This window comes from Nicotiana sylvestris, chromosome 9 (assembly GCF_000393655.2).
Source record: "Nicotiana sylvestris chromosome 9, ASM39365v2, whole genome shotgun sequence".
In the NCBI taxonomy this organism is placed as follows: domain Eukaryota; kingdom Viridiplantae; phylum Streptophyta; class Magnoliopsida; order Solanales; family Solanaceae; genus Nicotiana; species Nicotiana sylvestris.
In genome coordinates, this window is record NC_091065.1 from 76045125 (window position 1) to 76057681 (window position 12557).

Genomic DNA, 12557 nt, shown 5'->3' on the forward strand with positions numbered 1-12557 from the left:
TGTACGACAAAGAATATATTTTGATTATAAATTAATAAACTCAACGACAAATTTATAGGACACGGAAAATAAAGACCACTATATACCAGATTTGACGACTCAAGTAGTTTTAAATGGATCTTAAATGACACCAAATCAGAAGGGGTTAAAAAAAGATAAAGATAAAGAAAAACGTAAGAAAGGGGATTAACGATATGTCTGCTCTAGAAATTAATTGTTCACTGTCAAAGAAAGAGCCAAGTGTGGACCAAATACATAGAAACAAGATTTTTTTCAGTGAGAATTTATACGCCGTGAATGCTGACTCAAACAGTGAATTCTCAAATATATATCTAATTCAAGGTATTCTTGTTATTTACACACATACAAAGTTCGATTCAAAACTCTGAAATTCTACATAACACGCGATCACACATTTGGATCTACCAATGTTTTTTGGTGAGAAATTAACTCCAAAAGGAAACTTTTGTTGCTTTAATCGGTTTCACACGTCAGTTCTAGCTTTGCCAAGTCATTTCAGTAAAAATAATACTACTATTGTTATCGCCACAACATTTGGGATGCAGATCTGGTTACACCTAGAAAATTAAATACTCCTAGAAAGGAGCCACTCGTACAACTTCTACAGCATAAAAATACGCATATGTCGCTCATCCAAAAACTCCCTTCCTTTCTTGCTTCTCTTCCTCACTTTAGTCCTTGCCTCTAAAACTTCTCTATTTGAACCAAACGCCCCAAAACAAATATGAAGGAAGATATACAGCAAAGTGAGAACAGGTTACAGGAAGAGATAAGAGCTCCTCTCATCACTCAAACATATAAAAGGGCAACAGAAGAACAGGCAGAAAATGGCTGCTACGAGAAGAAACAAAACAGGTGCATGGTTTACCTCAGCACATTTGTGGCTGTCTGTGGCTCCTTTGCATTTGGATCTTGTGTAAGTTCATCTCTCATTCAGGGGTCTACAGTCTACTCTTGTTTTCTTAGTTTAAGTTCTAAGCACTTGACAGTGCAATTTGTACAATTAGATTACTCATAAGATAATTGCTGCTAAATATTTGTGGCAAACACTAATTGGTAACCTGATAAAAATGGCCAGTAATATGGTATAATAAGTCAAACTACACTGATTAATAGTGTAAAAGATCTTGCACTATTAATGTATATAACTTAAATCATTCGTTTCTCCCTTCTCATATGTGACGCTTCTCAACTTTTCAGGCCGGGTATTCATCACCAACACAATCCGCCATCAGAGAAGATCTCAATTTATCTATAGCAGAGGTTAGAGAAACGATGTACATATCTACATTTTTTGGATAGAGTATACCTGTTGCTTTTAAATACAGTAAAAACAAGGGGGAAAAAGCTAATGGATAGAAACTTTGACTGGCTTGTAAATCTCTATACAGATAATTACATCCCTGCAATTCTCCAGTATACTTTCACTTAATGAGTATAACTTCTATACATTGACATTTAATTAATCAAATTTTTTCACTATCAGGTTACCTAAAAGATAACTATAGGTAGTACGAGATTAGTTACAGGTAAAATAAGACAAGTAACCTACTATAATAGATTGAAGTACAGTGATAAGTGTAAAAATTCTTTACACTATCAGTATATATAAGTTAAATCCTTCACTCATTCACTTGGTTAGATGAGCATTTTCTAGTTAGTCTGATCAAGAAAAGTTCAATATACTTGCAATCAGCCTAATAGTTATTCCATACAAACAAGAAATGAACTAGCATAGGACACAAATGTTTGTATGGACTCGTTAATTTTCTGGAAAAGCTGGTTGTACTAGAGGAAAGAACACTAACATGATGGCAAGTATCTACCTTGATTAGAATACTTCAGTCCTTAATGGAAAAACCTTTCTTGTTTGGAAGAATATTTGGCATTCTTAAACTGTGTTCTTGTTTTAGACTTTACCTTAGATGTGTTCAACATTTTGTACTACGCAGTTCTCGCTCTTTGGATCAATATTGACATTTGGTGCGATGATTGGAGCAATCACAAGCGGTCCCATTGCTGATTACATTGGCCGTAAAGGGGTAAGCCTGGAGTATATTCTAAGTACACCAGTATCCACCTCCATATATCTTCTTTATTACAGCCTGATATTTATCTGACTATGTGTAACATGCAAACAGGCAATGAGAATGTCAAGTGCTTTCTGTGTTGCTGGGTGGTTTGCCATTTACTTTGCTCAGGTTTATTACAAGTTCTCTTTTCATCTTCATGACACGGTATTGCTACCTAGGTCTTACAAACTGATAACTATTTTTTCCTCTTCAAAGGGAGCTCTTTCTCTGGACATTGGAAGATTGGCAACAGGATATGGAATGGGAGTTTTTTCTTACGTGGTACATACTCTGTTTCCTAGAGATTTTAACAAAATATCCAACTATAGTGTGCTTTCGACTTTCTTGATTCCAACATTTCCCTGACAACAAATCAGGTGCCTGTATTTATAGCTGAAATTGCACCTAGAGATTTACGAGGAGCTTTGACAACCATAAACCAGGTAAAGAAGTACATTTTCTACCTGTGCTCCATACAGCAACTTTATAGTAGAATGCTTTTACTTGAAATTTTTCTATCTTAGTTATATAGATTTTTGATAACCGTGATGTTCTGGCCAGCTTGTGCACCTCGACTAATTCTGTTTTTCAACTTCTTATCCTAAATGCAATAACCATTTTAAAATGGTTTTGGTCGCTAATCTTATCATATTACAGCTGAACTAATAACAGTACTCCAGTGCTAGTAAAACCTACGTATTGTTTTTCTACAAGACTACTGCCCTTAACTTTTTCCTACTTACCGGATAGTTAGACTCAAAGTGTCCTAAGGTTATTGAAATGTTGGAGACACTATCTTAATATGGTATAACTAGGACTATTAATCCAACATTTTCTATTATTTATCGAGTAATGTATATCACCATCTCTTTAGCTCAGATAAACTGAAAACAGCGTGGTTATTTCAGTCTTCACTAAAATAAAGAAAAGCTAAATAGGAAGAAACATACTATACTTTTACAGATTATAGAGTAGATGTTGTAGTTGGCTGTTGATTATCCTCCCTTGACAGTTTGTTACTTCTACACCTCCAGCTGATGATATGTTGTGGAGTCTCAGTTGCCTTCATTATAGGAACTATGCTGACATGGAGGACTTTGGCCTTAACAGGTTTGTTTTAGCATCAAGTTGTATTGTGAGATCTAGAAAGAACTAGCTGCTACTACAAGGGACAAGACACGCAAAAAGAAGAACGAAAGAAAAACTGAGAAATAACCACAATGAACAATGTATTCAAGTGCTAAGGGTTTGATTTTCTTTTTTTCAGGATTAATTCCATGTGCTATTCTCCTTTTCGGTCTCTTTATTATTCCAGAGTCTCCTAGGTGGTTGGTGAGTTACAATATTCACTGGCTAAGAGTTCATCCTGTCGGTAAAATCAAGAAAATGACATAACATTTCTACCAAATATGTAGGCAAAAATAGGACATCAAAAGGAGTTTGAACTTGCACTCCGCAGACTTAGAGGCAAAGATGCTGACATATCTGAGGAGGCAGCTGAAATCCAGGTTCATTATTCTGGAAAACTTAAATTTCAGTTTCTTTCATACTTTGCAGGTCGCCTAAAACTTCCTCAAAATACTCTCCTAATATTACGTATTTGATCTGCTTGACAGGATTATATAGAAACCCTTGAAAAGCTTCCCAAAGTCAACTTGTTTGATTTGTTTCAAAGAAGATACTTGAGCTCACTCATAGTAAAGTTCCTTTTCCACATTGTTTTTCGACAATTTGGTAGCTGAAACTGTTAGTTAATTTATGTATATGATAAACCTATGGCCAGGTGGGAGTTGGACTTATGGTGTTTCAACAGTTTGGTGGAATCAATGGAATCTGTTTCTACACCGGTAGCATATTTGAGTCCTCAGGTAGGAAACCCTCATTGTCAAATATATCATGCTTTACACAACAAGAAATGTAGGACATTCAACATTGTATTATCAGTAATCAGCTAATGTGATAAGCAGACGAGGAAGATAATGTTTAGAACTTGAAACCGCACTAATCTCTTTAGGCTACTTTCTTCGCCATTCTATAGTCCCATTTTAATTAAGTTTGAAGGCCTGTAAAATATAACATGTCATTTCATTTCCCTTCAGCTCAAGAATTTAAAGCAAACAACTGTGTTAAACCATAAAGTTATTTGTTCTTTAACTGTATTCCTTTTCCAGGGTTCCCCTCTGATGTCGGAACTATAATCTATGCAATTATACAGGTTTCAACTCATACTCTCTCAGTTCTATGGATGTTGGTGTTATAATGGATAATTCACTTTACTTTATTTTCTTCATCAGGTTCCCATCACCGCATTGGGTGCAGTCTTAATTGACAGAGCTGGAAGAAAGCCTCTTTTATTGGTATATCTAGGAAAAGAAAGCCATTTTCTTGAGGATATTACCCGTTGCATTCACCAAATATAATGATGATCATATCTTTGCAGGTTTCTGCGACAGGACTTGTCATAGGCTGTATACTAACAGGAACCTCATTCTATCTGAAGGTTAACACTAAAACCGAAATTGCTTAAGCTTCTTAGCATGTCTCATGAACATTTTGACGAAAAAAATTATTGTTTGACCAGGGACATGAAATTGCAGTAAAGGGAGGACCAATACTTGCCGTCACAGGCATACTGGTACCATAAATATCCACTCTGATTGTCCTCTTCATAGTAGCTTACCCCGATCCCCACTCTCCCTCAACCATGTGAAAAAAAGTGGAGGTTTTCCTTCCAGTTTATCTAATAATCATTCTCAAATGCAGGTCTATATCGGGTCCTTTTCGATAGGAATGGGAGCAGTTCCCTGGGTTGTAATGTCGGAGGTATGTAAAATCTGTACTATCCTCTATTATTAACATTTGAGACATGTCGAGCCTAAGAATTCAATTACCTTTCTTGCAGATATATCCAATAAATATTAAAGGGGCTGCTGGGAGCCTTGCAACACTAGTGAATTGGTTTGGGGCATGGGCGTGCTCTTACACTTTCAACTTCCTCATGACCTGGAACTCTTTTGGTAAGCTGTTGCCACAAATATCATCTCTAAAGTAATGCAAAAATGAGAATCATGCAAAAAAAAAAAAAAAGATTTTTTTTTATTTTTTATAGAAGTGCCAAAGGAACCTATATTGGAAATTAATGTTGCAACTTGCAAGCAAATTTGATTGAAGATAGGGTTCGGGGGGTAAGTCCATTTATCCGTCATGGTTTAAAAATGATAGACAGAAGAAAGGAGAAACTAATAACAAAGGAGGGGTATAAACTATTTACTGCATATTAAGACAGCTAAAGGTTAGATATGTATGCTCACATTAGTTTCACTGGTTGCAGGTACTTTCATTCTTTATGCTGCAGTCAATGCACTCTCAATTTTGTTTGTGATCAAGATAGTACCTGAAACCAAAGGAAGAACTTTGGAACAAATCCAGGCTTCTATTAATGCATCATAAAATGCTCAGCACCTTGTTTCGTCCTTCCTACTGAAAACTATCAAATAGCCAGAGAGATGTCAGGACGCGCGCTGCTGGTTGAAATCTCATACTCATCCTGGGATTTTCCAAAGATTTAAAATGATTGACTATTTGTTGCATAGGGGACCGTGTCCATATTCTCCATTTGTTTAAGGTATGAATACCGTATTAGAATAAAATGATTAGAATAATGTGTTCCAGTGCCCTTTTTTTTTTTTCTGAGTATCATTCAGTTAGTCAAGAAAAGTCTTCCCAAGATGTGGAATCACATTTTTGAACTGTACTCATTGATTTATCTATCTTGCAGAAACCCTAGTTTTCTGCTCGCTTTTCCTTAATTACTTGGGAAATTCAGGTGTCTCTTCACAAACCTAATGCCTTATTTTATCAGTGTACTGTTTCCTCAGTCTAGAGCAGATTAATATGCAACCGACGAACCTTACAAATTTAATGAAAATTATGAAAAGAACAACGATTTTAATGAGCACGAGCTACACAATATAGATGAAGGGTGATATGTCTAAGGGAGGTCAAAGAAAATCCCTACCAGATTAGTGCATCAAAGGAGGGCTGCTTAAAAACTAAAGAGATTATCTAGCAACTTTGCCATGCTAGACCTTTGTAGAATAGAATTAATTTGCCTAATCCATCATTAACCAATTGCTGTTCTCTGAAGAAGACCCTTCAACTGTGACAGCTTTTGAGAGGTTGTTTAATGCTATGTGGACTAGGGCTTAATATAATTAAGTCCTCATTTCTCCAAGTTTCTGCCCTATAAATAAAGGAAGTGGTGATGCAGATATTCAGCTGATACAATCTGAGAATAATATTGCTTCCTTAATATAAGAATACACAGAAGTCTTACGCACTACCCTCCTCAAACCCCGCCTGCCTGTGGGATTACACTAGGACTGTTGTTGTTGTACACATAATATATAACAAGCATGGAAAGAAGGCAGATCGATCTACACTGCAAACTGCTAAAAACCAGAAATATCTATCAAATCAACAATCTTTTAAAACTCTTAGCATCTTTAGTGGCTGATAATGACTGATGTTAGCTGGTGCTGTGATTTCAAAGTTGAAGTGCAGTAACTCATAAAAAATCTCAGTTTTACCTACAAAATTAATTGCTAACTATATTAAATCAGCCTTACATTTACCTTAACAAACCATGTTGAAGTGCGAAAGAGGTATGGTTACTTCATGTGAATTCTTCAAAATATACTAAAGACTTGCAAAAGAACTGAACTTTGTCTTGATTCCCCCATTTTTACTGCCGTAGTAAGAATAAATGCTTCATTTTCTGTAGCTGGAAGACTTTCAGGAAATTTAAATAAGAAAAATTGATTATATGAGATAGAGGTGGATCTATGATTTCAAGTACATGGATGCACTACTAAAAAAAGAGAAAAAAATGCATTAAGTATGGAATTGATCCTATTCCTCTTGGTAAAAAATTTAACCATCAAAACAAGTGCGCCATTTAACTTTCTTTGAGCATGAGTGCCAACAATTAATATTATACTAATTTTTAAAAATATATACATAAAGTATCTAATTTTACGGAGAGACTACGGGTTCACTTGCCCCATAATTCCCAAACATTTGCCCTTGTTTGAGAGTGATACAGAAATTTAACGTAAAAGAGATGATAGCAGTAGTTAGAACATTACCAATTCTTATAACTTTGAAATTCAAACTCCCTTTTAGTTAGTTTCCTGATAATCAATTTGATAAACAGACATTATCGGTTTTCAGCTCAAGAGAAGCATAATCATCCATTTCTGATATCTCATCTCCTAACTCCTAAGTAAATAGTACTATTTTATCTTATACTTCCTCGAATGACCGACCGGTTCGAAGAATAAAATAAATACATCTATTTTCCCTATGAATTAGAAAATGGACTATACTATTTTTTATATTCTTTCCAATATAGTAATTTTTATGTAGCCGGACCCAATGTTAATTTCCGATTTAAATGTCAGCTTCAATTTTGGAGCGATTCATAAAATTATTTTAGTTGTCACAGTTGAAAACTCAAGGGTCATCCGTTTGTGTTCTCCCTGCTACTCCTACAGCCAATTTTAGTCTCTTCTTTCATTTTTCATTCTTTATAATTATCACTAAGGTTGTATTGTGAATATTCCAAATAGAAAAACTTTAATTAGTTTTTTGTTGTGGTTAAAATATTTGAAAATAAAAGAAAAAGAAAAAAATTGTTTGAACAACTATGATGATAATAATGTCATAAAACACATGGAGTATCAGATTAGCAGAACGGAGTGAAGTTACTTTTAGTGGGATTGGTAGAAGAGGAAAGAATTTAGTAGGATTGAAATTCTGTACTTTGTCATAGGGAGGCTGCAATTAGGTTTTATGTATTAAAATATTTCTTCTTAATTAATTCATTCAAAATATCTCAAAATAAGGTCCCTATTATTTTTTTTTTTTAGGAAAAATGGAATTGTGGCTACTAATAGTCTTTAGGTAATGGGGCATGCTAGGAATTGTAATAGCTAATTTATGCGATGTATCAGCTTGACAGATTCCATTTATTTAGCTCTCTCTCGAACATGAAAAAGAAAAGTTACACTTTGCTTCAGCTAATACAGATGAATTTACTCCAAGTTCAAGTATAATTTTTATTCCATTAGGAGTCGTTCGGTGAAGTTTTTTTATCGGTACGGATATGTACATCAAATAAATAAATATATGATACGTACTTGCATATTTAGGCGGAGACATATTGATATTGATAGAACCCAGTAACTTTGACTCAAACCCTATATTTGTGTTAATTTTTTTTAATATGTACAAATAAGTATTCAGAACCCAGTAAATAAAAGAATTTGGTCCAAACCCTATAAACTAAAAATTCTAGCTTCGCTTATGTGCACATTCACTTTTATCACTTAAACTATGGTTAATTAATGCATTCTTTTACTTCATTAAATCACTTGACTATGATAAATTGAACTAGTTCAGTACTATACATTATGCATCAAATAAAAAGACATGTCAAATATATAAACAAACAATATATATGAAACAAAAGAAAAAAAAGGGAACTTTTGACAAAAGTTGCTAGGTAAATTTTTTGTCAAGTTACGTACCAGAGAAAAGGAAGCAATAGACCAAAAATTAGCGCAAAATTATCAACATGCCATGTGCTAAGGGGTGGGAGGAATCACTTTGAGGTAGAACAAATACTTATCCGCATTATATTCGTATTGTACTAACTCAATGACGCCATTGATGTGTCTCTTTGTATAATTTTTTTTCCATGTGATAGTACCAAACTAATATTCCCTCCGTTTAAATGGACGTAATTTGATTAAATACGAAATTTAAAAAAGAATTATTTTTGAAATTTGTAATGCTAAACATGTCAAGAGATATATATTTATGATAAGATCTTATCACTAATGAATACAATCAAAATTTAAAGTTGAACTATTTTTAATTACAAAAAGTATATACGTTCATTTTGTGTCCCTTAAAATTTAAAATTTTCCAATATATATAGTTCAAGCATAAGTATAGAAAAACTATTACTCTGGTGAACTTTACTTATAATTGGGTGAGGTAGATTAGCCTAGTAGGGGTGGGGAAAGGGACATCAATGCAATTAAAGGGGAGAAAAAGAGGAAGGATACTTTCATAAAATGCACCATCAATGCAATTAAAGGGGAGAAAAAGAGGAAGGATACTTTCATAAAATGCACCTTGAAATTTGATTGCATTTAGCTCTACACTAAATTAACAAATGTAAAATATGTATTGACATATATACTAGTACCTTTTATCACTTCTTCATCATTAATAAGTATTTTCTTTTTTTATTTTATGTGACACTATTTTTTTAATAATTGTTTTCAAAAAATAATTTTTTTAATATTTAAACAATTTATCTTTAAATTTATTATTTTACATCATTTTAGCAACGAAAAACCCATGTCATGTTTAAGACTATTATAAGTTCCAAAAAACTTTTGTGTTTTTTAAAACTTCATGTCCAACTAGCTAATCAAACAAGTTATTCACATAATTAAAATGAAATGGAGGGAGTATACATTTTACTACTATATTTTATCACTTAATTATGATAAGATTAATATAATTTAACGTAAACACGTAATGCAAAGTAAGACCATTGGAATTAAAATGAAAATAAGCAAGATCGCTCACCATTATTTTCACTCTTACGAATCGACCATTTATTTTTTTATTTTTTGTTTTTGTTTTTGCATGAGGTGGTTACTGCTAAAAAGAACCCCTACTTACACATTTTTCATACTATTACATATTCGTTCTACGTGCATTTTCAGTCCTACAGTACAAACATGCGCACGCGAATTGACGAAGATCACAAAAATCCCAGCAAAACCGTGGAAACTCGTCAACACTAACTGTCTACCATTACTTTTCTTCCTCATCTATCACTATCACTACAACAGTATAACTGCCGTTTCAAGATTTTCTTGACGTTTCTCCATCTTTCTTGGGTAATCTGCTTCTACGCTAATAATCAGAAGATCCATTCTTGTCGATTTCACTGTTTTCTTGCTCATCATCATCATCATCAGAAGAATCCCCGCCATTGATGAACTTCACTCTCATGCGGCCGCCGTCGCTACTTTCATCATCTGCAGATGGTGGTGAACGTACAACCAACACCTCCGGCCGATTGTTTCTCACGCTCGAAATCTGCAACCGTCCATTTTCCCGCACCTTAACTAGACTAGATCTTGGCCGTCCGTTCTTTTTCAAAATTGATAGAAGTGGCGGGAAACTTGCAACTGCCAATTTTCCCTCTCTCTGCTGGCGCATCCGCATTACCGTTGTGGTATTTGTTCTTGATCTCCGTTCTACTGTCAGCAACTCTAATTCCTCGAAACTGCATTTTGCTTTCTCGTTTAAGCTCTCAAACCCTAGGCTTTCTGTTAACGTCTCACAACAATAATCCACACTTTCTTTAAGATTAAAACTATTGAGTCTGTGTTCAAGTTCATCACTGGTTGACTCGTTTGACCCGTGATCTTCCTTTTCGCTACTGGAACTCTCAGCAGATTCGTTATTTGTGTTCCACATTGCTTCAAGATTAATGGAATGAATGAAATTAAAACGTTAGCTGATTAAGTCAGCTGGAGAAGTATACAACGGGAAGCAATGAGAGAATAATGGTTATGGCTATAGAGTAGTGATGATTAGTGTATCAGAAACAGTTGGGGCTGGCAAGAAGTAGAAAGGAAACTAGAAGAAAGAAAATTGGGAGATTTTGCGTGAAAATGAAACGCTTTTCAAGTTGAGTTATTATCTTAACTTGCGAATGAAAAATTATTGAATTGGAACGATTTAAGAAGACAGCATTAGAGCAATTTAAGTTTTTTCGCTCAGCTCTAGGAGCGGCAATGTGCTACATGTACTGAAAGAAAAAGAAAAAAAATTAACTGCGGCTAGTTTATTTAAGCATTATTCTTTCTTTATAGAAGCTAACTCATTTTAACCGTTAACATTCCGTTTCCATTAACAGGTTTAACAACAATAACAACAACAAAGTATCCCAGACTGTGGGGTCTGGAGAGGATAGTGTGTACGCAGACCTTACCCCTACCTTGTAAGGATAGAGATGCTGTTTCCTATAGACCCTCAGCTCAGGATAGCATAAGCACCATATTAATGAAAATATAGACAAGAAGGGACACTGCCAAAAAGTCATATAAAAGCAAAATAAAAACAACAAGACAGTAAGGTGATCAACAATGAAAGAAACAAAGGTTAGTCATAAAAACCTACTACCAACAAAAAGCGAGACTGCGTGCATATACTACTGTTATGAACTCTAGACTACCTACTCTACTACCCTAATCCTCGACCTCCATATCTTATTATCAAGGGTCATGTCCTCGGTCAGCTGAAGCTGCGCCATGTCTTGCCTAATCACCTCACCCCCACCTCTTCTTTGACCTACCTCTACCTCTTCATAGGCCCTCTAATGTCAACCTCTCATACCTCCTCACCGGTGCGTCTGTGCTCCTCCTTCTCACATGATCAAATCACCCGAGCCGTGCTTCCCGTATCTTGTCCTCAATAGGGCCACACCCACCTTGTCACGAATAACCTCATTTCTGATCCTATCTAACCTGGTGTGCCCGTACATCCATCTCAACATTCTTATCTCTGCTACCTTCATCTTCTGGACATGAGCGATCTTGACTGGCCAACACTCAACCCTATACAACATTGTTGGTCTGACCACCACTCTGTAAAACTTACCCTTAAGTTTCGGTGGCACCTTCTATTGTCACACAAAACACCGGAAGCGAGTCTCCATTTCATCCATCCCGCTCCAATACGATGTGTGACATCTCCATCAATCTTCCATCTCCACTTCTTCCTGAATAATAGACCCAAGATACTTAAAACGCCCTCTCCTAGGGATGACCTGTGAGTCTAGCCTCACCTCTCCTTCCCCTCCTTGAGTCTCGCCACTGAATTTACACTCTAAGTATTCTGTCTTAGTCCTGCTCAATTTAAAACCTTTAGATTCTAGTGTCTGCCTCCATACCTTTAATTGCGTGTTCACATCATCTCACGTCTTGTCAATCAGTACAATACATCTACAAATAGCATGCACCACGGCGCCTCTCCTTGGATGTGGCGCATTAGTACGCCCATCACCAAAGCAAACAAAAAGGGGCTGAGTGCCGAACCCTGATGTAACCCCATCATAACTGGAAAATGGTCCGAGTCCTCATCTACCGTCCTTAATCGGGTCTTTACTCCATCATGCATGTCCTTAATCAACCTAACGCGTAGGTAACAGGTACATCTTTAGCCTCCAAACATCTCCACAAAGCCTCCCTCGAAACTTTATCATACGCCTTTTTAAGTCGATGAACACCATATGCAAGTCCTTCTTTCTCTCCCTATATTGCTCCATCAATCTCCGAACAAGGTGGATGACTTCTGTAGTCGAACGTCCCG

General features: G+C 35.5%; 1 protein-coding gene across 1 annotated transcript; it reads left to right on the forward strand.

Annotated features, from left to right (window-relative positions):
• The first annotated feature begins 614 nt into the window (after positions 1–614).
• Positions 615–5902, forward strand: LOC104226993 (sugar transporter ERD6-like 7). The gene is made up of 18 exons (XM_009779118.2): positions 615–937; positions 1222–1284; positions 1974–2063; positions 2163–2222; positions 2310–2375; positions 2471–2536; positions 3128–3203; positions 3361–3425; positions 3509–3601; positions 3710–3790; positions 3877–3961; positions 4265–4308; positions 4388–4450; positions 4534–4593; positions 4675–4728; positions 4857–4916; positions 4996–5110; positions 5425–5902. The coding sequence occupies exons 1-18, from the start codon at positions 746–748 to the stop codon at positions 5541–5543; spliced, it is 1452 nt and encodes a 483-aa protein (XP_009777420.1). The 5' UTR covers positions 615–745; the 3' UTR covers positions 5544–5902.
• Positions 5903–12557: the final 6655 nt, after the last annotated feature.